At 55.6% G+C, this 26920-nt stretch overlaps 1 protein-coding gene across 10 annotated transcripts in view; it reads right to left on the minus strand.

Annotated features, from left to right (window-relative positions):
• Nucleotides 1-542: 542 nt before the first annotated feature.
• The window catches only part of GRAMD1B (GRAM domain containing 1B), a 159438-nt gene continuing 133060 nt past the window's right edge, over nucleotides 543-26920 (minus strand). For 7 of the 10 annotated variants that reach the window (XM_037038211.1, XM_037038208.1, XM_037038214.1 and 4 more), the window contains 16 exons: nucleotides 26783-26886; nucleotides 25958-26053; nucleotides 25329-25409; nucleotides 22506-22621; nucleotides 20337-20493; nucleotides 19152-19341; nucleotides 17245-17388; nucleotides 16157-16275; nucleotides 15801-15943; nucleotides 13721-13824; nucleotides 12933-13136; nucleotides 11849-11939; nucleotides 8913-8924; nucleotides 8458-8565; nucleotides 8032-8149; nucleotides 543-5615 (listed from right to left, as the gene is read on the minus strand). In XM_037038211.1, coding sequence (XP_036894106.1) covers nucleotides 5526-5615; nucleotides 8032-8149; nucleotides 8458-8565; nucleotides 8913-8924; nucleotides 11849-11939; nucleotides 12933-13136; nucleotides 13721-13824; nucleotides 15801-15943; nucleotides 16157-16275; nucleotides 17245-17388; nucleotides 19152-19341; nucleotides 20337-20493; nucleotides 22506-22621; nucleotides 25329-25409; nucleotides 25958-26053; nucleotides 26783-26886 — 1877 coding nt within the window. In that variant the 3' untranslated portion in view covers nucleotides 543-5525. The remainder of the gene's footprint in view (nucleotides 5616-8031; nucleotides 8150-8457; nucleotides 8566-8912; nucleotides 8925-11848; nucleotides 11940-12932; nucleotides 13137-13720; nucleotides 13825-15800; nucleotides 15944-16156; nucleotides 16276-17244; nucleotides 17389-19151; nucleotides 19342-20336; nucleotides 20494-22505; nucleotides 22622-25328; nucleotides 25410-25957; nucleotides 26054-26782; nucleotides 26887-26920) is intronic. The other 3 variants (XM_037038213.1, XM_037038210.1, XM_037038209.1) reach the window with 2 other exon arrangements.

The raw sequence follows: 26920 nt of genomic DNA on the forward strand, positions 1-26920 counted from the left end.
CCAGTGGCAAAGGGCTGATTGCAAGGAACACCTCATGACAGGAGGGACTGCATGCCCTTCCCTGTTTTGGCAAATGGCTGTAAAGCAAGGCTGGCTCCCCATGCCCATCTCCTGGAAGTGCCAAGACCCCAAGGGGGAATGTTCAAGGAACTGTCATCGGGATTCACCCACAGCCCACCGTGCTCTCCTACGATGTCAACAGTACTGATTAACAATGAAGTAAAAAATGACCTTAGTGTGGTGCCAGCCACTACACTAAGAAACACACACACTTTAAAGAACTGAGGTTTGGAGTGATGACACAGCTGGTAAACAGTGACAATGCAATTAGTACTCTGCTCTGATTCCAAAAGTTCTTACCCATCCCACTTTACCGGGCTGCCTCCCTGCCCTGGGCTGAAAGTCCTTGAAGGTGGGAAGACCTCCAGGCTGGGAGGACAGCTGTGAGTGTAAGGGAGCCTTCCCACAAACGCTGCCACAGCTGGGAGACCACACACATGGGACCAGCACTAAAGAATCACGCAATAAATACATACACGCTGTTTATTATTTCAAGTTCAATACTTTTTCTTTTAATTCATACTGTCCTTCCGTGGCTCTAGCTACTTTACATTAAGATTTGCTGGGAAGCCTTGTATGTTTCTAGGTACTAGCAGTGAGGTTTCAGACCCTGCGCACAGCGCCAGGTGAGCACAGTTACAGAGCCAGGTCCAGATGGCCAGACAACACAGCTGCAATCAACCTGTGTCCTTCCCCATCCAGTGGCCAGTGCAGGGCGTGGGCGTTGCTCCCTTGGCCTCAGCCCACACACCCCATGTCAGTCGTCATCCAGGGGCCGTGCGGCCTCTGACCCAGGCCTCCCCACCATGGAATCTAGGCTGAGGGGTGGTGGGGCAGCAGCACCATGGGTTTGGGAAGAAGCTCTGGTCCATGCAGAGAGTGGCCTGGCCCCAGAGTGTAGCACAGGGAAATGTTTGGACACACATACTGTTGGCAGAAATGGCTGCTTATACTATGCAATTTCAGCACGTGGCACCTCAGCCCGGGGCCAGCTCCCAGACACAGCCCACCAGCCTGCTGTCTTGCCCAAAGCAGATGCCACAAGTTGCTTCTGCAGGTCTCGTCTTGGAGAGAAGACAATGCTCTTGATGCCTGCCTGCGTCGGGTGGACCAGGCAGATGGTCCTCAGTTTCTCCAGGCAGGCGGGCCGGCCATGCTTCTCACCAGCAGTGAGGCTGTGGTGGGGCCCCCGGGCTTGCTGAGGACCTCAAGTCACAGCAGGAAACAATGCCCAAGGCCTCTGGGCTGTCTCACAGAAGGAAATGGAGCCAGCCAGGCCCCCTGCCGGAGGAGGCTGGGGCAGGAGTGAGGTAAGGAGGCTGGGCAGAGAGGGAAGTGCAGCTCTCTACAGCCTGTGCAAATTCCTGCTCCACCTCAGGGAAGCAGGACCGTTGTTAGGAGACAGCCTTCCAGAAAATGGTCCTCTCGGCCCCAAATGCCTCTTCTGGAAGAAAGCGCAGAGGTGCAGAAGAGTGGGACCAGCCTGCTGCAGGTGGGGAATGAGGGTCAAAGATGTCAAGTGGTGGACGGGACAATTGTCCCACAGCCTACAGACAAGGGTGGGAGTGGGGAGGAGAGGTTCTCCAGTTTCGTACTGGGACAGGCAGGCAGAGCCAGGAGGGGTGTGCAGCCCTTCCGTCTGGGGAGGAGAGAGGAGTGCTCTTTCGTCTGGGGGCGGGGCAGGGAAGAAGGGCTGGCTTTTTGCTGCCCTGCAGAGCTGAAGAAGCAGCCCAGTATGGCACAGAAAGAATCCTTCTCAGACCACGCACAGTCCACAGACTCTTCCCGAGTCCTTTCTCCAAGATGCCACCCAAGCAGTGCTGCCAGTGACTGTAGCAGACACGGTCCAAGTGTGGCTGGGGATGGGGCGTGGAGAGCATCCCCTTCTAACAAAGCACTTAATTTGAACCCCAGCAAGGTTAGAGTTGAGCCCAAAGAGAAGTGCTAGAACCAGGAGCGACTTCTCTCCAGTTTCCTCTAGCAAGAAGAAGGAAGGATGGCAAATGAAAGGCTTCACAGCCTAGGAATGGAAGACACAGTGCCTTTCTTGCCATTATCCTTTTCCTCCCAGCTCAGAGAGTACCCAAAGGGAGGTCCCTTCCCAGTCTAAGACCAGGCCAACGAAGGAGGAAACACCATCTTGGGTTAACACTGAGCAATACAGCAAGCCCAATCTCTCTGCCTCCCCCCTCCCCTACACCAGCCCCTTCCCAGCCCTCCACCCTGCATCTTACTGGGTCTCTCTAACCCTCCTAGCTCAAAAGAAAGTTTAGCTACTCTTAATTTCCTGGGAACCCAGACCCTGTTCTTCCACTCACCTAAACACCAAGGAAGCTCTAGCCCCAAAGGAAACCTTAAAGTCTAAGAAAGCCCGGCCTTGTAGTACATGGTGTAGCCTCCAAGACAATGCCAAAGCGGGAACCCACATTAGAGAGTCTAGACCAGCCCTGTCCTGCTGCAGATGCAGATACTGGAGCTCAGGGAGCAGTGGGGACTTGTCCGACGAACGGCAGGGCCCGCACTCCGGTCCTCGTCTCTCAGCTCCAGGCTCTTCCGAAGAGCTTCAAGTTGCTGCAGATGTTCTCCCCTGTACCAGGTGGGTGGAGGCAGGAAAGGGGAGGAGCTACAGGCTGTCTTGTTCATTCCTCCACAGTAAGCTGCGGGGGAAGTGTACAGCCTAAAGCCCTTCTTCACTTGGTTAGAAACTCTGCAAAATCTGTGAAGCTGAGGACAAGCTCTCAAGTGTAAACCACGTGAATCCTCACAGAAAGACTACAAGGTTTTACATGAACAAAACCAAGAAGCAATGGCGGGAAGGAATAACCTAAGAGGCGGTGGTTTTGATGTGCCCTTGCAGACAGCCGCATGCCCGGCCACTGCATGCGCTACAGTGTTGTGTAGGGGTCTCACTCCCTGACTTCTCGGCAGGCCAAGTGCCCTCAACAGGTTCCTGAATAAGGGAGCTAAGCTTTGTTTGGGAGTGAGCAGCGTTGTTTTTCAAGAATGAGAAAACTCTTAGAACAACTGCCTCCCACAGGAGATCCGTGATGCTCACAAAGGAGGCAGCCCAGAGGCATTTCAGAAGGGGAATGAAGCCCCAGAAATCACGAGCATTCCTTGTGCAAACTAAGTACTGCCCTCCCCATCACCTGCTCTTCCCTGGAATGGGCCTGACAAGTCAGGAGAAGGCACAGCAACCCTGGAGCCAGGGCAGCTCTCATCACTTCACTCCCAGGAAAGGACGCTTCTTAAGTCACATCAAAGGCCCCACCTGGGCCCTTTAATAAGTGCATGATTCAAATAAATAAATAACTAAATAAATATGTGTGGAATAAGTTAGAGAATTTACCATTTTTGCCTTTAATGGTATCTGGGGATAATGTTGGCTTCTGGTTACTCCAGTAGGAAACTTTCCAGCAGTCCGCACTGCTCCCCCTTCTCTGGCTCAGGGCCCAGGAGCCTGTACCTCCCAGGTCTCTCACTCCATGCCCTGGGCAGGGGTGTGTAGTGGCCCATTGGCCGAGGGGCATTTGCACCTTTCAACTCCTCCAACGCCTTCATCCCCTGAGAGTAGAATGACGACATTCGAGCCCTGTCCTGGGAGGGGCACACCCTCCAGCTGCTCCCACAAAGCCGCCCCATGCCTTTCCTCGGGGCATGCCTAGGGTGCAGACAACTGTGTCTTCTCATCCCTCCTCTGTGGCAATAACAAGGCAGCATTCTCAGAGAGACTTTAAAGTCAAAAGCGTGTAATTATCAAACGTGGATGCTCAGGCCACTCCGAGGGAAGAACGCAAATGGCTCTTCCTTTAGGCTCGATCACTAATAGAATCTTCCTTTCCTCCATGCCTTCTGTCAGGGGGCTGACCAGGAGAGCAAGCGATCAGGAAGACCTCTCCTCGCCAAGTGGGTGCGGCCCCTTCCCGATGGAGAGAAGCCCTGTGAGCTCTACCTGCGATGGGCAGGAGACCTTTGGTCACTAGATGGAGAAACAGCAGTCTGTGTGTGAAGGATGGTGAGCGTGCCCAAAAGAATCCCACAAAGTCAGATGAACGCATGGGTCCCATGGAGCCAGCCCTGGAAGGGCCCTGGATGACACGTGCTCCCAACCGAAAGTCTTCTTCCTGCTCCTCGGTGGTGTCTGAGCACTCTGGCACAGACATGAAAGGTCTTGCTCCCGCTGCCAGAACGCCGTGGCTGGGGAACTGGGGATCTGGGGTGGCCCCCCTGGGGCAGAGACTCCATCAGGCTTCTCCAGGCCCAAATACACACACCTTGCCAAAGCGTTCCCTGCAAGGGCTGAGGTCTCCTGGGGTCTTCTTCCTTGTGTCAAGTGCCTTGGATGGTCGTCTCCCTTGACTGATGTTGGTTCTTCTCCAAGAGTAAATGATGCGGGCAGCCAAGCTAGTGCTTGGGCACTGGAGCCCACTACTCACACAGCCTTCTCTATTAGACCCTACAGTCCTGCTCTGCGAGGGCTCTCCCTCTCAAACCCGGAGCTCTCGCAACACCCCGATTCACCGCAAAAACCAAGCTGACAGCTCCAAGTGAAGGAATCAGAGCCATAGACCTGACTAATTCTGACCACTAGAACAGTCTAATGAGATCAAAAATGCTTCCCCCTGGCTAAGAAACAGCGTGCTCTTAGGGCACAGAGAAAAAATAGGGCTTTAGGCACTAGAAAGTGATGCCTCCTCCAGATCCAGCCTGGGGGAAGACCAGAGAGAAGGGGGCAGGGGTGGGAAGGTAAGAATCCCCAGCCCTTATTGGGTCCATACCCCACACAGGTTAGAGGAAGGTGAGGGGCTGATTGAAAACACCCATCATGCGCAAGTCCTCGGGAGTCTGTGGCTGCAGAGCCCAGACCTGCACGGCGGCCTCCCGAGCTGCCCAGCAGTCCTCCCTGCCTGCCTCCCGCTTGCGGGCCCTGGAAGGGGCAGCCTCACAGGGAGAGTCTGGACTGGGCTCCTGCCCTTGCTGCTTCCTCGTTCCCAAGAGAACCCCTATGGAAGCGTGGGGTGGGGAAGAAGAAATTCTCTTTTATTTTGGAAACAAATCCAAAGGGGATTCGGGAATGAAGCACCTTAAGCAATGCCCCCCCCACCCCGTCCCGGAGACTTCTTTTCAAGACTCCGGAGCCTTCACAGGCATGACTTTGGCTCAACAACATTCCCCTTCTTGGAGCCAATCACGGCCAGGGGAAGGGAGGGGACTGGAGGAGGGGAGGCAGCGGGTCGGGGAGGGTGGTGCTGAGAGGCGGTCCCTGCCCTCCTCGGCCCTCCGCCGGCCAGCACGGGAGGCGGTCCAGCTCCTTCTCCCTGGTACATAGGCATGATCTCTTTTTAAAATCTGTATATAATATATATATTTATATTCTGTATATATATATATTTATATATATATATTTATATGGTCTATGTACATGTATTGCACAGGCCTCTTGCCACCGCCCTGTTCCTGCCTGGTCAGTGGTACCGGCTCCTCTTCTCTTCGCTTTCTGTTGTGTAGTCACGGGACCTGATGCCGTTCTGAAGATCGATGAGTGAGTCCTTCATCTGTAAGACAGGGGACCAGCCCGTCCAGGGGTGTGCCCTCAGTGGGCTTCTCCGTGCAGCAGCACTCGCCGCACCTGCCTGTGGCAGGCCCCCCTGTGCCAGGGAGCTCCTAGCCCAGGGGGGTTCGCCAGGGACACAGTCTTGGGCAGAGAGGCCTGGCCAATCGAGCACTGGGGGCTCCTAGCACAAGGCTCGCTGTGTCCTAAGGATTTGTGGCCCTCGTATCACTAAATTTTAAGAAGCCTCTCAAAGTGTTCCATTGCTACAAGGAGCCACATCAGACCACCATGCAGTTGTTCTTGGACTCATTCCACGTGGTTTCCCCATGAATCCTGACTGGACTGGACCCCCTGTACTCCTGCCTTTGTGCGTTTGCAGCAGTTGCCCCAGCCTGGGACTTGTCTCTCTCGCCTACCCGATAAGGCCCAGAGCAAGCCCAAGCCTTCTGGCTCCCAGTCGTCCTTCTCTTCCTGGCCTCTCATACACACTGCTCACTGAAACCCGGGTCTGCGATACATCGTGTTCTTACACGCCCTGGGCACTGAGCAGAGAACTGAGTAGGCTTCTAGCTATATCTACACCACTGACTGAACCTTAATGAATTTCTTAACCTCCCCTAAGAAACAGACACACTAACATTGTCAGGTTATGGGACAGAGTCTAAATGGGGCAGTTCCAGGGGAAAAGTCTTAAATGGCCTGCCAAACCACAGCACACCTAAACACCGTCTCTAAGGAAGCCGCTCCATTACAGCACCACAGGGCGGATGCTCCTGGGTGACAGCCGTCGACTCTGAGAAACTCTGGTCTCTCTGCCCAAGAGAGCACTTTCTCCTCTGGTTCTTCTATGTCCTCCACTTAATAGAGATGAGGGGCCCCTTACTGTTCTTTATAAGTTACTTTCAAAGGGAAGGAAACAAAACACCCATCTGAATCGGACAACCCCAACTTAGGGGGACCTGCCCTGAACTAGAATTAAACCAGGTCACCCAGTCCAACTGCCCCTCCCACCCTCATTTAATTCGTAAGTTCCTTCCCCCTCACCTCCTGAAGGGCTTTCAGGGACGGACTCTCAGGCCTTCAGAGCAGCCAGTCCATGGCCGAGCAGCTCTAGCCATAAGTAGCCTGCTTTTATCTGACAACTCGAAAGTCCAATTCCCCACAATGTCCAGCCCCCATCCAGCCCTCTGGAGTTTCACAAGCAGGCTAGCCTGTTGGACCTCAATGTCTATGGTGGTCTTGGCCCCCTTGGCCTGGCCTCCCCCTCTCCTGAACACGTCTTCAGCCCCATCAGCCCCTCCTGATGGGACAGGTCTCCCACCCTCCTTGCTGTGCCATTTACCTGATTTTGGTTAAAAATATCCCTTCCTAAAGGTGGCCCCAAACTAAATGTGATACTCTAAACACATTATATGAGATCCGGATGGCAGCATTGAAACACTCTCTCCTTAATTTAGAGCTAAGACCAAACTATGAAGGGAAAACAAAATTTAGTGTGAATGAGCACCTCCCAGCTGCCATCAGACCCCAACAGCAATTTTATGGAGCAATGACTGGAGTTCCCATTTTATTTGTAAGCGAGGAAGCTGAAGGTCACTACTATCAAATTCCGTGCTCAAGGTCAAGAAACTCCTGAGGGGCAAGGTTAGGGTTCCATCTCTGGCCTGACTGACCACAAACATCAGAAAGAGACCCCCCCAGGAACAGCATGTCCACCGCAGCAGAACAGACCCCGGGCTCCCGTGCTTCTCGCCCACATTCAGTGGCCCCTTCTGCCGTCTTGGCAACCACATGCGAGCTTTTCACACATGTTCGATTTTTCCGGGGAAGGAAGAAGCTCCCTCCCCCTGACAAAACTGAGTTACTTACTAATTTCATCCCAGAACAATCTCCGTCAATAGATGTACCTATGTTTTAGAAGGGCATAGGCAACGGTGCTGGGCGAAGGCACCGAGGACAGCCCAGCCGCGCCCCCAGGCTGTCAGCGCAGCGCGGCCTGGGAAGGTGCCCCCGGGAGAAGGCTACTTGTTCTTGGGCTGGCAGCACCAGGCAGGGCGGCACGCAGCACACAGAATTAGAAAGTGCACTCCCTGGAAAGACAGCTCTCTGCAAAAGGGGGTTATCTCTTCAAACGTCTTCCGGATGGGGCACTGGGTGGGCCCCGAATTGACTCTTCTTTCCTTCTAACCTACAGCTTTCTTACTGCAAATCCAGGGCGTGGTTTTCTTATTGGGGAGAACACACCTGTGCCTCCAACAGCCCCCCAAGGATGGATTTAAAATGAGAACAATGGGCGGCCTAAGCACAGAATGGACGGAGGACGAGGTCCGGTGGGTGGTGATGGCGAGCTCGCTCAGGGCGCTAGGAAGGAGTTCCAGCTCCAGAACATCAGGACAAGGAGAGAAGGGGTGTCTCACCTGGTCAAGCAGCATTACGGAGGATTTGATGATCTCCCTCCATCTCTGGAGTTCGGTATCGTGGTACTTTTGCTGGGACTCCAGGAGCTGGGCCCACTGCGTGTGAGACTGGGGTGACCTGCGGGGTGGAAGGGGGTGGCTGCAGCTGCAGCTTCACTCCATGGCCTGCCCCATGCTCCGCAACCCCTGAAGGACAAGAATCACCCCGGAGTGCTCTGTGCACCGCCCCTGCTGGCCTGTGTCCTGAACCCAAAGCACACTAAAAGGACATGCACAGTCTTCAGAGCTTGCTTACAGACTCATCACAAAGGGTTACGCTCCGGACAAGGGCAGTGGGGCTGTTCCCCAGGTGACCAGGACACAGGAGGGAGGGCTTAGTACAAGGGGCGTGAGGGGGTGGCCAGTGGGGAAAGAGGCCAGGAGTACCTTTCTTGGAGCCGCAGGCCCTGCCAAGCAGTGAGGGTCTGGGTGGTGTATTCCAGCATCCAGAGTTTGTAGAAGAGCATCACGTTGAGGAGGACCAGCAGCACCAGGCTGGGGGGAGAGGAGGCAGGGGGGCGACAGCAATGAGTGGCCACTGGAGAACACAGGCTCCCTCTGGGAGCCAGGATCAGCCCCGCCCCAGAGGCTGTTCTCCTTGACCAGCGGGTCATGGGAAACATCGCAGTGAGCGAGCAAGTGAGCAGAGGGATGCAGCAAGGGGGAGAGAGAGAGAAGCACTCTAATCTGCAGGGGCAGACAGGGACAGGAGGGCTGTGGACAGGGGTCGGGCGAGCGCACTAGGAAGGGGAGGCACACAGAAGTCACCCAGACTCTGCGTGCCTGGGGAAGCGAGGTTAAGATGGAGAGGAAACGAGATGAGAGTGCAAAAGAGCCAGTACCTGAAACAGATCCTAACGGGAGCAGGGAGGAAAAGGGGGAGGAGGCAGGTTAGAAACAGACTTGTGGGGAGAGGGGAAGGCTGCCCTTGAACTGGGCCAGAGGACAATCTCTGAGAAAGGGGCACCGGAGCCAAGATGCACGGGCAGCGTCCAGCTCAGGAGCAGCACAGCCAGCTGCACGTGGATTCTTGGATCTCGAGGATGATCAGCTGAGGTCAGATTCCCCCACCAACCCTGGCCCTGGTTGGAGAGGCTCAGCTGGTGGGAGCACCGTCCCATAAACCAAAAGGTCTCTAGTTTGATTCCCAGTCAGAGCTCGTGCCTGGGTTGAGGGTTCAGTCCCCAGTTGGGGTGCGTACAAGAGGCAACCCATGGATGTTTCTCTCCCTCTCTCTCTCCCTTCTTTCCCCTGTAAGCATGTCCTCAGGTGAGAATTTAAAAAAAAAAAGATTCCTTTAGCAACCCAACATGGGACACAATTGGAGGGTGAGCCTGTAAGAGGAACTCAGAGGGATTCCGAGTTCTGTCCTGGTGAGCCCGCCAGATGCTGGCAGGACGACCCCAAAGCTGCAGCCTCCTCCTTGCACCTCCTGCTGGCCTGCAGGGACCACTGGGACCACCTCCAATTTCCCAGAGAGGGGCCAGAACTGGTGAGCATGAGGGAGGAGGCCAGGACAACCCAGGGGTCGGAGGACCAGTGGGGAATGGAGAGTCCCCAAGAGACAGGAAAAGTCTCTGTTCTCTGCCTCAGCAGCTGCCTAAAGATCATTTTGTGACATTTCCGGTATGAGGCAATGAAGACTCAGGTAAAGAGAGGCTGCTACAGCTCCTGGCTCGCCACTTAGAAGTTTTACTTTTGATCAAATTTGCTAGCTTCTCTGAAAACCAGCCCATTCCACTAGACCAGGAGAGGTAGCCTGAGAGAGCTGGGGCTGTTCCAGGGTCAAAGGGCTGTGCCTGACATGCCCTGCACACAGTGGGCCCTCTGCAATGGGCAGCTACCCTCACCAAAGCAGGATGTTCAGGTGCACATCAGGGAAAAGGTGACAAAATGAGAAGATAAAAGGAATAGATGGAAAAAGACCAACACGGAAAGAAACTCTTGTGTGCACGTTCTACCTTACAAGGTGCATGTAGTGTGTGTGTGTGTGTGTATGATGCCGAATCTCTCACCTGTGCTTCTAACTGGCCCCTGCAAGCCCCTGAGGCTACTCAGCTGTGGTCTCAAGGTGCTCAGTTCTCCATGAGAATCTGAAAATTCTGCACTGAATGTGAACAATTCTGTCTGCGATCCTATCCGCGCACACCACATCATCGCAATGCCCACATTTTCGGTGTGAGCGGCACACTCTCAGCAGCTGCTTGTGGGTCTATGTTAACAACCCTGCCTGTGCTCCATGCAGGTCCTGGGACACCCTGCCTGCTGCTGCAGGGGAGGCTCGGAAGTGGCGGACCGGAGAAGAGGCGGTCATGGGCAGGCGTGTGATGGCTCGCACCAGCCAGACAAGGGGCACCGACCCTCACTGTCTGCCCATGCACATGCGTCAGCAGACCCCTCTGGACCTGCTGGAGCTGACCAACAAGGCCTGATCACCACACGGTAGCAACATCCCAAAGTTCACTAATACTGTGCTATGCAATCGCTCAGGTGAGCAGGCCTCCTCTACTCATATGACTAAAGATGCAGAGAGGTAACACAGAACCCGGGGTTAGTCTTCTCTCCAACCGACCCAACCTCAGAGATTTAGTTTTAAACAACTTTAAAGTGACCATGCTGAAAGTGAATTTTACTGGTTTTGCAGTTGTCCTTATATTTAATATTGTAAAAATAGTTTGGCTTCTTATGGCAGAATTTTACATCTACTTTTTTGTTATATGGGTGGGCAAAGTAGGTTTACAGTGGTCCATGCAGAAGACCGGCAGTCAGGATTATTACAAGGGCCTTCGTAACTCAGAGAATGTCACAGTGCAGCTGTAAGCCTACTTTTGCCCAACCTGCACAGCAAGTCAGGTAAATTGGCAAGGCCCTCGCTCCTCATAGGCTCCCGTCCTCTGGTGGCCCCAGGCTTGTCCTCGGCTACACTGTCTCCTCACCCCTGCGTCCTCCTCTGGTGATCTCACTCATGCCCACAGCTTCCCCGCTACCTGTAACGAACTCCGCACCTGCAGACTTTCCTCGGCTCCAGGTCCACACCAATGACTGGCCACCAGTCACTGTTGTTTGGGTGACCTGTGGCAACCTAGAGACGCTGGAACTGACAGCACCTCTCTGACACCCTCTCAGTGAGGTCCGGGTTTCTGTGTGTGACGCAGACCACCTGCAGCCACGGGGACGAGGAAGCCCTCTTCCTTCCTCACGCAACCAGACGTCAGCAGCCTCTGAGTGACGGTCCCTCACTGCAGCCTGGCAGCTGCTCTCACCTGCATTATCAATTGTTTACAACAAAATAAGCATATACTTTTCCTGGACTGTGCCCATGGATTTTCCTGGCTACCCTGCAAGTGGGGGCCCACCAGGGCACGGTCCTCATTCCTAGCACGGAGCAAACTCCCAGAATGCCGTTCACAAACAAACAAATGGGCTCCTAAAATGCTCCGGAACATTTCTAGGCTGGTATCTGTGCCACAGTGTAGTAGTTTTAATTTCCCATCTCTATTACGCACTGGAAACTGAGTTCCCGAAGGGCCTGGGTGCTGTGTGCAGCACTTTCTTCTGAATCCTGGACCCCCTAGTGCAGAGCAACTGCTGAATAAAACACAGGAGACGAAGTGAAGAGGCGAGACGTGACAGACAGAGCACTGCTCTGGAGAGAAAGGACTAGGGATGACAGTGAGGGCACTTGTGTGCCCGAAGAGACCGGCAGGAGGTAGGTGGGAGGCAGGGGTGGAAGGCGGGGGTGGGGGCAGGGGCCGGGGAGCAGAGTGCAGTCCCTTACACACAGCTGATGACCAGCAGCAGCTTAGACACGCTCTGCAGGTGAGAGCCGCTGGCGGTGTCCTCGGGGACATGCCGGGTCTGCGTGGAACCTGCAGGAAAATACAGAGGCTGTCACTGCCAACTGCTGATGTGACACTGGTCATGCACAGAACTTCAGGGAATGACACAGAACCATCCATGATGCTGTCATAGCACCAGTGTCACACCCAGTCTTCCATAAGTAAAAGGCAAGATCCTCAAGGCAAGGTCATGGGTTGGGTCAGGCAACATGACTATTGAAGTCACTGAACAAGTAAGAAATCAGCAGAGCTGCACAGCTGGCACACCAGGTGCAGGACAAAGGGTCCTGATGTGTTGAGACCAGACACAGCTTCAGCTCCGGCTCTGTCCCCATCGGCTCCATGACCACTCTGAGAGTCGGTTTATCCAAGTGCAGTGCCATCAGGAATCCTCTGGGGGGAGCTGCGGGAGGGACACTGAGGCCAGCAGCTGCACTTTTGCTCTCCTGTCCCATCCAGCTCAGATGGGTGCCCAGGGTGGGCACAGCATGGTGAAAACCACGGGACTGGCCACTCCCTAAGGCCTCTTACCCCTGCAGGTTTCCATGACCGAGGAAAGATGTGAGGTGGAGAATGGCTGGATGGGGAGAGGGAGACATATCAAGGGAACCCACTGCCGGGAGGGCCCACGGAGGCCAAGGGAGGGGGCCTGCTTTGGACCCCCCACCCCCAATTTTGTATGCCATGGTCATCTCTGGGGTCCGAGCTCCGGCCTTTCCCCATAGCATTTGCCAAAACTCGGAAGGCGCACACGTGAGCCTATCCAGGTGAACCTGGAGCACAGGCAGCGTGGGGCCATGAACTCCCCCAGGCCAGGTTTGTTCAGCAGAGCACTCAGCCGGGGCAACAGGGGCCGAGCAACTTAAAAGGCAAGTGGAAACAGGAAGAGCATCCAAGGCCTTAGGTTTAATGAGCTTTGTGCAAACCCCATACATTTGTATGGGATTCATGAGTGCACACTGGCACAGGCTGCTGCTCCAGCCCAACGCCCGGACACACCTGTCATCCCCACCTGGCACACACCTGCCACGTGCTTGATCCTGCGGCCCACATCTTCATCGGTGGGTGTGGTGACAGGGCTCATCACCTCCTCTAGGTGGGGCCCCCGAAGGTGGGCATGCGGGCGCTTCCTCCTCCGCACTGCTTGGGGCTTGCTGGCCTTCTCCTTGGGAGACTGCCTGTGCATCTCAGCCAGGTAGGTGCTCTCCACCTTGGTCAGCTCACTCTCTGTCAGGGACGGAAGGGCAACAGTGAGGCTCCCTGCCCATGCCTCCACCCAGCCCCCTGGCCTCCAGAAGCCACTCTGTGAACTCCTGGCTGGGTCCTCCATAAGGAAAGTGTCCTCTCTACTGTGCTTGGTGGGGGAGGTGGCTGACAGGGATGGCGGGGTCCCTCAGCGATGCCCATGAGCCTCGGGGCATACTGCCCAGCCCACGCCCCTCTTCTGGGCTGTTCGCCATTGTGGAGAAACCCACCTTCCTGACACCAGCATCGACATGTACACAACGTGGGACACGTCCCATTTCCCACAGGATGCGTTCACAGGCTGTGTCCTTTCCACAGCACTTTTCACCACCCACCAGTGGGACCAGACCCGAGATTTGCTCCGGGGGGGACCGGGGAGCCATAGATCCTTTAACATCCTCATAAAAGTTACAGGCACCATCTCTGGAAGAACACATGTGTTCACACACATGCCAAACTTTGTCTCCACTCCTGGGGCCGACTTAGGGGCCCCTCTGTCTCAGGCTCCCTAGGTGCCTGCACTCTCCATGGTCCTGCAGCCCGCCGGCAGTGGGGCCGATGCTCACCCAAGTGCCGGAAGTAGTCCTCCAGCCCACTCCAGAAGTTCTTCTCAATGAAGGTCTTCACCAAGCCCCAGGGCTGTTTGCGGTAGCGCAGCTCTGTGGAGACCCTGAGGAGCAGGCCAGAGGCGAGGTCAGCCGGGGAAACCTCCCTCTGCTGGGGGAAGGTAAATTCGGGGTCGAGTCCACAGCAGCTTCCTGTCCATGCTGCACTTCAGGAGGGAAGAAGTCCTTTCACATCCACCGTATCACCAGGGCCGCCCTCAGAGGTCTGAGCAGCTAGCGGATTTATCCTCATTTTTATACGCAACAACCTGAGTTTCAGAGTATTTAAGCAGACCAAATGCTAATGACAAGGGCCCAGAGTCATTTCATGATGCCCCACCACGTCCTCCCAGGGGGCTTGCAACGGTACCAGAGGCCTGCCCACCACAGGGCCTCCTCTCCTCCTTCAGAGGCTCCTACGTCCAAGTCAGGCTCTGGGTCTCATCGAGCCCACCCTTCAGAGCATCCGCTGCTCCTGGTCCTGGCTCTCGCCTCTCCCTGACCATTCTGCTCCCCAGATCCCGCCTTTTCCACGCCTCCTCTCACAGGTTTCAGTCCTTCCTCTCCCACCAGTACCCCTACCCTCTGCCTCTCCTTAGGTTCACCCTTGCCTGTCATTCTTCCAGTTTGTGCTGCACACATTTAAGACTGGCTGCCTTACCTTCACCTTCCCCAGGGACACCACCTTGGGGGGAGCACGCCTCTACTTGCAGCCACCTCACCCCACACCCACCACTCCACCCCATCTCCTGTCCGACAGCTGTGTCCTGGATTGAGGGTGGACACCCTCTGTCAGGGTCGATCTGAGACAGCAGGCCACCTCTGTGTGACCTGGACAGGGAGGACACCCATGCACAAGCTCCTCCAGGGGAGCTGGAGATGAAAACCCCGACACTGTGGGGGAAAGAATGAGGGGCAGCAGGGCAAAGAGAAGGGAGGAAGAGAGAGTAACCAAGAAAAAAATTATTTTTAAGATGATGAGAAAGAGGCAGGCCTTCTCTGAGGTGTGAGTACTCAGCTCTTCCTGGTTCCCAAGAGACCTCGTTGCAGCCTTTCACGAAACACCTATCATTTCCACTGCGTGTGAAGTGACGCTCTGCCACCAAAAGAACGTGGTCTAAGATGCAGGTATCCACACCAATTCTTCTCAAATGGGTGGGATGTCTGGTGCATGTCTCAACTTTTCAGATTATAGGCTTTTTTGTGTTGTTTTTTTTTTACTGATTTTAGAGAAAGGGGAAGGGCGGGGGAGGAACACAGACTTGCTGTTCCACTTCTTTGCGCATGAACTGGCTGCTTCTTGCACGTGCCCTGACTGGGGATTGAACCTGTAACCCGGGCACATCAGGATGATGCTCTAACCAACTGAGCTACCCAGCCAGAGCTCAGATTACAAGCTCCTTAAATATCAGGGTCTAAATTTCTTCCTTCCTTGAATGCACATCACAGTGTCCAGGACAGGACTCTACCCACAAACAGAATCTAATTATTCCCTCGCTCATTCGGACATTTCTGCGTTCTGATATGTGCAGGCTTGCGCTGAGTGGTGAAAATAAGGTGGTGAGTGGGCCGGGCTTCCTGTGAGCCTGGAGCTCCCTAATGGGAAGGGCGGTGGTCACCATGCACGCAGTATGGTGCAGAGAGCCGGGGTTTGTGTTTCTAGACCTGGCTTTCAGCCTTCACCAGACGCGACTCTTGGCAACGCCACTTAGCCTATGTGACCCTCAGGTCTCTTACCTGAACTATGAGAATTAATCCACCTCCTTTGCTCAGTCTGAAGAATGGACTTCAAGCACCTTATCAACTGCCAAGCAGCAGTCGTTATAAGAGTGGTACCAGAGGGACGTGCAGAGCAGGAAAGAGAACCCACAGTAGAGACTCTCAGGACGCGATGGCACGGAGAAGAAAGAATGTGTCGGCAGGCCCATTTCCCAAGCTCCTCCTCTTCCTCAGGAGCAAGCGCATGTTCCCAAATGTACGGGCCCCATGCGCTTCCCACCGGAAACAGCCCACGAGCCTGCCCAGCCCCGAGACACTGCACCTGAGCCGGCTCTTGTTCCGGGCCACACGTGTGAGCGTGTAGCGGTTGATGGTGTAGAAGTAGTCGTGGTACGGCACGTCGTGGGTGAGCACCTCCGCGTCGATCACGTAGCACTCGCTCTCCTGGCTCGCCTTGTACATAGTCTGTGGGGAGGAAGGCCGCTGGACACAGCCCGACAGAAGCCGGACGAGAAAGATCCTCCTTCTCCACCCTCCCCACCCGACCCCAGCTCGGGAATGGAGGACCCAGAACAACATGAGGTGCTGCCGTTTCAGGGCTGAACCACACTTGCACCCAGAAGCTCCCTCCCAGCATCGGCCCTGCCTCCTGCGCCACACACCTATCCCTCGCCTCACCTGCGTCTCCCTGACAGTGGCAGTTTTAGGAGCCAGAGGGTTGGTAAGGGTGATGGTGTAAAGGATCACACGGCTCTGGTTTCCATTCTCTTCCTTTTTCCATGGATGGAAGATGATATCTGAGGGTAGCGGAGAGCCCTGGAATGAGGAGGGAAAGAGGCATGCCCTCCCCATGCTGAGTGCCCCCTCTGAGTGAACTTCCCTGGGCTATACGGCATGTCCACTGGCCTCCAAAAGGAAGCCAAGGGGACTGAGGGCCAGGGAGGAGGGCCGGGGGACGGGGAGCTGAGGCAGAAAGAGCCTCATTGTGGCAGCGCCTCACGCCTGTGCAGGGCTCCTGAACTCTGACCACTCCTGGCCGGGGCCAGAGGCCTCAGGGCCACCTACAGGGTGCTGGCAACACTGGAGCCACTGTGATGAGGGCCTGGGAGCCTGAGAACAAGGACTCCCCTCTGAGGCTGACCGCCCCATGCCCTTGGCCAGCCCGCTCCTCCTGGGAGCAGGGTCTGCCGATGCCCAGTTGCTCTTTCGCAGACTCAGATGCTTAGCAGCGGGTGGGCCAAGCCACAGGGCCCGCTGCGTAGTGAACAGGGGCAGAGGGATGACGCGGGAGCACCAAGGGACAGAGCATGGGCTCAGACCCCTAGACCCAAATCCTGGCGCAGCCTCCTCTCAGCCGTGGGACCTCGGGCAGTCTGAAATCCAGCTTCCTCTTGGGCTCCGTGTGGGTCACAGTACTCATACACAGCCCAGATTTGAGGATTAAATGAGACGATGTCATGTGCTTTGCTTAATTAAGCAGGTACCTAACCAGTAAGTGGTGGCTGCTACTCTTCATGAGATGGTGAGCCCTGTAGAGCCCTGGCTTCTCAGAGGCCTGGGGGCCCAGACCACGTGCCTGGGCACAGTGGGTGGGTACTGCGCTGTGGCACGGGGGGCAGGGGTAGCTCACAGAGTCCTAACGGAGCTCTGGCACGGAGCGAGGCCCGAGAGAGGGTGCCCTGAGCCACCAAGTGGCCTGGAAAAGGAGGGTGCTTAGGAAAAGAGGCGAGGAGGGTTGGGAGGCGCCAGCCCGGGGAAGAGCAGACCTGAGAAACGTCGCTGCTCCATAAAGTCCCGCTGGAAGGGCGAGTCAGTGAACAGGAGGTCATAGAGCTTGTCCACGCTGAAGTTGAAAATTTCATTCACGTATTGCCGGCCACTCAGGTCCTCGTAGAAGGCCTGGACCTCCCCTGCGCAAAGAGCATGAGGAATAGGCAGTGAAGGCGGGGTAGGGGCCCTGGAGAAATCCTCCAAGCTCTGTGTCTCTGTGGAGAATGTGGAAAGAGCCCCCCAAAATCCAGGGAGACCAGGGAGCCAGGCACAGAGCTCCGTCCATCCTTCCGACAGGTACACCGTTGACTCCAGAGGCACACCATCCATGCAGCCTTTACAGAGCTTGGGGATGCACTATTTGCCTTGCACTTTCAAGGCTCCTTAATTAAGTGATCTTGGACAAATTTAAATAAATGATCACTTCTTGAGCTTGCCTAAACTCAGAGGGTCAGTTATCTGGAGTCTCTAAGTTGACCATAAGTGACAACAAATGGCATGTAACTCAGGGCAAAGGTCTGTTTGAGCAACAGTGATCAATCTGCAATGATCTGTGTGCATAAACATTTCTCAGAGCCCTGGCTGGTGTGGCTCAGTGGACTGAGCACCGGCCTGGGAACCCAAAGGTCACCAGTACAATTCCAGGGCACATGCCTGGGTTGTGGGCCCGGTCCCCAGTTGGGCGTGTACGAGAGCAACTGATGGATGTATTGCTGTATCTCTCACACATCAATGTTTCTGTCCCTCTTTCTCCTTCCCTTGCCCTCTCTCTAAAAAATATATAAATAAGTAAAACTAAAAAGAAAAAGTGTCTCAGGCTGGGCCGCTCTGCAGGACCATGACCTGCAGGCCTACCCTCCTCCAAAGAGCATCCAATTCTCCCACAGTGTCAATAACCTTGCATTTGTGGGCATTCCCATCTGCTGCAGGAGAATGTGTCTGAGGGTACAGGTGGGTTGCCAGAGCCCCAGTGCTTCTCCCAAGTCCTTGCCCCCCCCCCAGTACCCAGTTACTGCACCTACCCAGGCTGCTGCGTGATCACAACAGGAGGCTGACATTTCAGCCCCTGTGAGCCCCGAGGACACCAGGGAGGACCTCAGGAGCCTCCCGCCGGGTCCTGCCCCCAGCTGCACAGGAAGGGCATGGTGGGGGAGCCTCAGCCCTCGGTTCATGCGAATGGCACACCTGCTATCACGTGGGGCTCAACCTGCACAGTGCACAGTTGTTGCACTGGCCCTGCCTGCCGGGTGGAAACCAGCCAATGGTGAGACCACCACCGCAGAGGACCCGAAGAGGGGTCTGCCCACAGCCGGGAGAAGGATCACTGTGTGCACCGGCGCACCAGGTCGGAACCTACCACCCACTGGGTGGCGGTGTTCCTGAGCGAGGTCCCAGGAGCTAACCCTCTGTGGAAGGCACAAAGAAGCTCTCCTCGGAGCAACACTGCAGAGAACGGGGGTCTCTGGAGCCTGTCTGAGCTGTCTTCTCGCCTGCTCTGACATCCCTACACTGGAGTCTCTAAAGCAAGTTCCTGATACAATCTACTTGTTTGCAGGTCGCAGCTAGCAGTCTGGCCTGTCCAGTGGCAGCTAAACTTCGCCTGGCCTGGCCTCTGTGTGGGGGACAGAGTGGCAAGGCTGGCCAGTGTCCACGGGAGGGACGTTCAGTGCCCAGGCTGGACAGCAGGAACAGGCATTACAGCAGAAACAAAGACACACATAGAATGATGAGGTTCATGCAAGTACGTTTCTGAGAAAAGAATGTGCATGTTAATAATAAGTATACTTTTTTTAAAAAAAGAAAACCTCTGCTGCCCACCAGCCTTCCACCAGGAACCAGGAGACTGGCTGCAGTGGCCATGCAGGGCCACCCCTCTAGCCCTCCCCCACTCTCAGAGCCGAACCTTCGTCGTGGGTGTCAGAAGAGTCACTGAGCTCGGTGGGGATGCCATCGCTGTCATGGAAGTCCAGGGACGGGGAGTTCACTGGCGCCACAAGCTCCATCTTCTCCTCGGGGACGCTGTCCATGGCGAGCTCCTTCTCGAGGGACCCAGTGCCCTCCAGCACCTCCTCCTCCAGGGGCAGGCCATCGAACTGCGGTGGGGACAGTGTGGTCACCCGACAGGGAAGGTAGGGACCTGGCCCCGGGAGCCCTCGCAGCCATGGGGAGCTGGACTCCAGTCTTGCTCTGAGAGTCCCACCAGAGGCGAGGGCCCTGTGCAAGGCCTGACCCGCCCTGTCCAGCTTGCCCTCAGAGAGGGCAGCGAGCCCTGGGGGCAGACTCAGCTCCCTCGGCTGCTGGCCGGATCCCAGAGCCGCACCTCTACTGGGATACATCAGCCTGCGTCTCACTACCACCTTGTTTTCTGAGGGGCTCAAAGGCTTCATAAGCATTTTGGATTCATTTTCCCATTAGCCCTGGCAGGAAATAGATATAATTCCTGACATTTTAAAGATAATCCCAGAGGCAGAAAATGGAGCCTTGGCATGAAATGAACAATGATCGCATCGTAAGGCCAGGCAGATGGCATCTGAGCCCCCGTAACACAGGCTTGCCTTTCCTGGGGTCCCCGTCCGCTCCGCCACCTGCCAGCTCACCCCGGCCACTCTGCCTCCATCCAGCCTCGGTTCCCTTTGTAACCCAGCCTCAGAGGACAGAGAGCCTTCTCACACACTTTTCTCTCTTCCATAAACTCTAGCACAGAGGGAAATAAATCACAATGTACATACCAGGGACTCAAAACCATCCTGATTGACTAACTGAATAAACAGGCAGCAGTCCCATAGTCTTACATTCGTGTACAACTCTGCCATCAGATCAGTGCAGTGAACGTGGGGAGAGCTCTCCAGGGGGCTCACCTGGAGCAATGCACTCAGTCGCTTTTCACTGCTCACAGCCAAAGTCGCTACCCGAGACCCAGAGAGCCCAGCCCGGGATCCGGGACTGCACCTTCTGAACGGAGCAGACCCGTCTGCTGCACGACACCTCCCTCCGCCCACTTTCCAGGTCACTGTCCCACAGGGCCAACCCAGCTGGGCCACGCCGGCCACTGGGAAAGGGGTGCAAGCAAAGAGCTCACGGCCCATACCGAGACGGGGGCTTCGCTGCTCCCCGTGGACGTCAGCGTGCTGTTGGTGACGGACTTCTTGGGCAGCTGCGGACTGGCATCCGGCTTGGTCTCTATGCTGCTTTTAGATGAGCTGTCGTTCCCTTCATTCTCTTCCACAGGGATTTCCTCACAGTAGCTAGAAACAGACACCATGAGCCCACATCAGCCTCAGAGCACACAACTGTCCTGGGCACCTCAGATCCATCTGTGCATCCCAAACTGTGGCTTTCCCGCACCTCGGCTTTGCACCTGATCCTACGCAACTGCCCACCTCTCCCCGCCATTGCTCTCCTAAACCCTCCTTCCCACCTTACACCCCAGCCCCCACATAAAATGTCTGGCTCCAAACCCACCTTTTCTAGACACCCTCCTTAGACTTGTCCCCACTAAATAGGACCATTGTTTGTCATAAACTATTTTCTCCCACTGGCACCTTGTCCCATCTCGACCCGACCACTTGAACAAAACACCTGGGCTCCGACCCTACATTTTCTTCCCCATAGTGTCCCACACTAGGACAGGACTCCAGACGTGAGTTCCCCTTGGGGGCCTGTCCGAATTCTGCATCAGCATTGCACACCCACGGGGGACGCTCCTTGAGCTAGAGGTAGGTACCCTTCACTGGAAACTTCAGGGATGTCCCCGCACCCTCTGAGGGAGAAGTCATCCTCGTCACCATCCACATCTGACTTACACTTCACATGTTACCTCATGTCTGAGTAAGTCATCGCATGTGTCTGCGAGATCGCCAAATGACAGCCACAGAAGTTAAGTGGTACCGCCACTCAGTGCCAGAAGTCGTGCCTGAGCCCAGGTCTTCGTACGACACCCTCGATGCTCTGTCCTCGCGTCCTGCTCCTCGGTGCCTCTCACACTACCACCAAGCCTCCCCTACCACCTTCCAGCCTCACGGTGCTGGTGTGGCTTTTCAGTCCCCTCTTTCCCAACTGCCAACAGCATGTGGTAACAGTGCTACACCCTGCTCCTTAGAATATCCTTCTCTTGGCACCTAGGACATCAAACTCCCCATACTCTTCCTGCCTCCCTGAACATTCTTTCTGACTTCTTTTGCTGCTTCTTCCTCTTGTTGAGGATTCTCAGGACCAGTTCTTGGTGGCTGCAGCCAGTCCCATGATGGCTGTCCACTGAATCCCCAAGTGTTCGCCCCCAGCCCAGACTCCCCGGTGAGCTCCGCCCACAAGTCATCTCCCCCTAAAGAACAGTCATCTCAAACTCCAGTGGCCAAGACCAACCTCCTGTCCCTCCCCATGGATTTGCGCTGTCATGTATTATCATGTGTCTCAGTTCAGAACGACTCTACCCTTCCGGGTGGTAAACCCAATAAAACCTTAGATCCACCTTTGGTTCCTTTTTGGTCCATCAGTAAATCCTTCAACATACGTCTCTGGTCCTACCTTCAAAATATATTCAGAAACTATACATTCATTGTCATTTCTTCTTCTTTGTTTGAAATCTTTAACAAATTTTTCAGTCTTTTTTTTTTAGAGAGATGGGAAGGGTGGGAGAGAAAGAGGGAGAGAAACATCGATGTGAGAGTAAAACATCGATCAGTTGCTTCTTGCTCACCTACCACTGGGGACCGGGCCCGCAAACCAGGCATGTGCCCTGACCGGGAATCAAACCAGCAAGTTTTCAGCTCACAGGCCAGCGCTCAATCCACTGAGCCTCATCAGCCAGCAAGGGCTCATTGCCCTTTCTGCTGTTACCCTCCTGGTCCAAACCACTATCACCTCTCATCTAAATAATCTAATTATTCAGCAGCCTCTTAGCCAGTCTGCCTGTGCTCCCCTTCAGGCCACTGGCAACCCAGGAGTCACACGGATCCTGTTAAAATGTTAAGTCAGATATCAGCTATGTCCTCAAAGCCTTCCCATAGCTTCTCAGCCTGCTCTGAGTAAAAGCCAGTCATCCCATTGGCCTAGAGGACCTTAGTGTCTGCCTCCTGACCTCCCCTGTCCCTACCTGCCCCCTTTTTCAGTGGCTGGGCTCATTGTCCCCTCTGCCTGGAGGCATCCTTGTGGCTTCCTCCCTGCTCAGGTCTTCTCTTCGTGTCCCTTCCCAGCAGCCTTTGTTGCCGACCCAGGCCCCCAGGAAAGGCCCCCAAGCAGCCCACTCCACCCCTCTCACCCCATCGTGTTGAAGTCGTCGTCGGGGGGCACGTAGTCCTCGTCATCACTGGTCAGGCCCAGCTCGTTTCCGTAGCACTGGTGGACGAAGTGCCAGAGCTCCTTGGGGCATAGGGGCTGCAGGCGACAACAGAGATGCTGAACCTGCTTTCTTTGAGTCTCCCCTCTACCCGTGGGGGTCAGAACAGCCACTGCACTCTGCCTGCTGAACTGAGCGGGACCAAGGCCTCTGTGATGCCTTCCCTCCTCTCAGGGGCTCCACAAGACACTGTGCCTCTGCCTGAGAATACGTCTTTCCGCAAAGCCACTGTGCACACAGCTCAGGTTTCCACGTGGGGCCACCCGGCCTCTGGGGACAGTAACTGCCCGCTTTTTGCTAGTGTGGATGCTGTCCCGCATGAAGTGGTGTGAAGAGGTGCTACTGTGTAGCAGGCGATCACAGAGCTTCTGACCAGGACGTGGAACAGGCACCAGAGAGCCTCTGAGCCAGCCTGACAGACACTGCAGACACCTCTTCAAACTAACTGAGGCTAGGCAAACCTCACCGCATCCCATCCCAGGACGAGGTGCAACCCCACAGGTGGCCCGTTGCACGTAGCCAAGCAGTCCCTGTGCTCAGAGAGAGGCCCATGTTCTCATGGTTTAGGGGCCTCAAAGGTCACTGCCCGGAGCCTCTCTCAACTCCCTAACTGCTCCCTTCTTATCCTCTATCCGTTTGCTGACAGCTCCATGTATCCATTCCAGTTTTTCCTATTTCACTGGGTGTCTACATTTCCTTTTCAAAAGCACCGTCCTAACAAAAGTTAGCTCTGGTGAAGTTCAAAGTGTTGGGAAAAAAGCAACAGAACGTCAGAGAACTAAGACCAGAGGTGGAGAACACAAGCGTGTCTCGGCTGGGGAGGAGAGTAGAAGGTGGCAGGGATCAGTGTGCAGAAAAGAAGGGCAAGAGTGTTAAGAAACACAAAAGCAGTCAATATTGCTAAAAAAACTATTCAAACTAGCCAAACCACGCAGCTTAGCTTGCCTGCCCTGCCCCACCCCACCCCCTTCCTGGAGAAACCACTGCAGAGGCTCTTGCCCGATCCTTCCCCAGGCTCCCTGTGCCTCCCACTGGCCCTGGTATTCCCCCTCGGGGCCCTGTGTGGCGTGGTGTGACCCTGCATGGTGGGGTCTTGTGGGCTTGCTCCCCAAGGCAACTCTAAACAATGTTTCCCACCAACGGATTTGATAAAGAACTTGAGGGCTCTCTGAGCCCATTCTCCGGAGGCACAGTTTAAGAAGCAGGCGCCATCAGGATGCTGTGAGCCAGGGTTCTAGGACCGCACAGCAGGGCTCTCTCTGAGCCAGCTGGTGCGGGATGGCCGCGCCGTGCTGGTGCTGGCCCTCACAGTGGCAGCGGCAGGCACTGCTTCTCTTTCATCCGGACCTCTCTTCCCATCTCATGCACACCGTTAACCCTGCCTGGGCCACATCCACCTCTCTGCCAAACCCTCTCTCTCCATCTTAACGATCCACCTTCTCTGAGCAGCCTTCCCCGAGCAGTCCCGCCTGGCTCCGCATGACTGACCACAGGTGCGGGCAGTGCCGTCAGCGGGTGGCCCTGCCCATCAGGCAGAACTCTATCAGACTCCGTGTGGGAACTCTGGTGAACCACGTGGGCGACGCTGTCTCAAGGAGAAATGACGGTAGCTGTGAGCTGAGACTTCAGACCTGCCAGTGGGGACTCCAACGCATCCAACACAGTGTCACTTCCCCTTTATCGTGGGTAATAAAGGCAGACAAGCTCAGCCCAAAGAAGTCACCAGGACTCAGTTTGGCAACAAACTCTTCAAAGTAAATCTGCTTAATTTGATTTAGAGAGTCTTACGTTTGGGCTAGAATCAAGGCTGATACACTCACAGATAATGTAATTGTAACTATATTATTTAATTTTTTCCCTCATGCCTCTTTCTCCGGCCTGGAGGCTGTGCTCAGTACCTCATGGCCTCTTAGCGGAACCCTGTAGGGGCTGCAACCGTGACATCTGCTTCATTCCCGCCTCTTTACCGTGTCCTTCAAACCCGAGAGTGGCCGTGGCACCGTGTTACCCGTCTTCCTGGGTTCTCCACCTCTGGTGCTCTGGCAGCCGAGGCCTCGCTGGCGGGAGCACCTCTGCTCCCCAGGTCGGCCAGTTCCCAGAGTCGGAAAACTCGCCTGAGAGCGCACCTTTCACGCACAAGCAGCCAATCCAGAGCCCATCCCCAACCTCCTTCTTATCTTGCCTCCCACTCCAGGCCAACATTCCCCTGCCCTTGTCGCCCGGGGACAGGTACCAGGCAATCAGAGACAGTGTCTGCGCCCCAAAGCCCTACTCAGCTGCTCGAACTAGCCAGTCCTAAGTCTGTTTGGCCTGCCTACCCTGCCTCACACCTCCTCCGCCCCTGGAAAAACCACGCTGGAGGCTCTTGCCCAAGCTTCCCCCAGGTTCTCCATGCTTCCTCACCGGGCCCTGCGTGGCCCATCTGTAAGTTCAAAAATGTACAGAGTCATTTCTCCATCTGCACGTCTCATCACACCCCATTAAAACCAGTCCTGGCACATCCGAATCCCTGCGCTGAGCTCCTGGAGCTGACCGCGACCTGCTCCAAGGCCGTTCCCATGGAGACAGGCTCCTCCCAGGACTCAGGTCATCCCCACTGGTGTGAGGGCTGAGAGGACTTCCAGAGGCCCCGGGACCGGCCCACGCCCCAGGAAAGCGCAACCCGCCCCCCACCCAGGGCCCACGCCCAGGGGAAAGAACACCCAGGCTGGACACACTTTCTCCTCAGGCCGAAGCAGCACCCACCTTCTCAAGGAGCGCGTTCTGCCACAGCCGGAACATCATCATGTACGTCCTGTCCCGCGCCCCGAATGAAGTGAAGAAGTGCTGCACCAGAAGGGAAAGCGCAACCGGTGTCAGTTAGGACTCAGGACGTTCGGAATGAAGTCACGCTGCCCCTCCCGCTACTGACATCACCCGCACCTACAGCCGACTCTCCGGCACCCGTGCCCGAGGCACAGCGTGCCAGAGGTGAGGACCACGGAGGTGCCGCAGCCTCAAGTCCCCACTGGGCCTATGTCCTTCCAGAGTCACCCACTTTCCTCTCCACGTTTGAGGTTATCATGGCCACAAATCAGTTCCTTCTCTGCCTGCTGGGACTGGGCATGTGGGGGCTGAGCCAGCGCCAGGCGGGAGAAGACCGCCCTCACCCACTCGCGCCTTCATTCAGCGACCCAACATGTGCTCTAAAACTGGCACGTGCTGGGCACCATTCTCCACCTTTGGGCTGCAGCACAAACCAAGTGAAAGGAGACCCCGTCTCTCGCTCCAGTCCAGTGCTCCCCCCCATTAATGCACTCGGAGGGCAGAAATAACAGGTGGGGGACTGGGGTTTAGGGGAGGGGGAGCAAGGTCCAAGATGAGGCTTTCTTTACCTTTTCTGAATCGGTGCAAACTTGAATGGCATTGGGAATGAGGCGAGCTGTTTTTTCTTTTGTCATGGAGCAGATGTCCTTTAAGCGGACAGTCAGCTGGAATGGCCACCAGGACAGAGAGGGGATTGGAAGCAAGAAGAGGCATTAACATGGTCAGGTGAAGAGCATTCACATGGACCGGTCCAGACAGCGGAACCGGTGTGTCTATGTGTCTCGAAACCTCCTGAGACCCCCTGGTTCACCCCTGATCTCGGAGGGCACAGGGAGGGGGCCCAAGCCTTGCCTGGAGCCCACAGGTGCCTTGATTCGTGGTCCAGGAGCCCCTGCACCATCCGATGAAGGAGCAGAGGCCCCGTTACAGTGTCGTTTACAGCAACACGGGGCAGTAGCCTGGATGGGACCATACAAACCGCCTACTTTGTCTTTTCCCACTGTATTTTATTGGATGAGGAAACGGGCAGCGTACAGGACGAGCCTCAAATCACCCAGCTAATTATTAGTGGCAGGATCCAGAAAGCATACGAGCCAATTCCTCTGAGTGCTGAGGCCGATGCCCTCTTCCTCCACTATCCTGCCTTCTGCAGTGTCACCTGCCAAGTCTTTGCTTTCAGCAAGTGCTCTCCACACTCTTTTCTACACCCAGGTGGGTAGGAGGGGAGGACATGGTAGGGGGGATCTAGCCTCCGAGACTCAGGCCTGTGCTTTTGCTAATTACGCAAAGGCTGGGTGGAGCATGAAGTCAGCCGTGGGAAGAGAGTGGGAGGCCGGAGCCCAGGGCAGCCCACAGCCCAGGGCAGCCCACAGGGGGCGGGCCCCGGTCTTTACCAGGGTTTCCCAGCGGAAGATGTTGCTGTAGAAGCAGATCCAATTCTCAGAGAGGTAGAGTCGGCCCTGAAGAAGAATGTCTCTTTGGAGTGCACATGAGTAATCTGCGGGGCGGGGAGGGGACAGAGCTCAGAGGCA

This window comes from Sturnira hondurensis, unplaced genomic scaffold (genome assembly GCF_014824575.4).
Source record: "Sturnira hondurensis isolate 20B ecotype Veracruz unplaced genomic scaffold, ASM1482457v3 Scaffold0024152, whole genome shotgun sequence".
In the NCBI taxonomy this organism is placed as follows: domain Eukaryota; kingdom Metazoa; phylum Chordata; class Mammalia; order Chiroptera; family Phyllostomidae; genus Sturnira; species Sturnira hondurensis.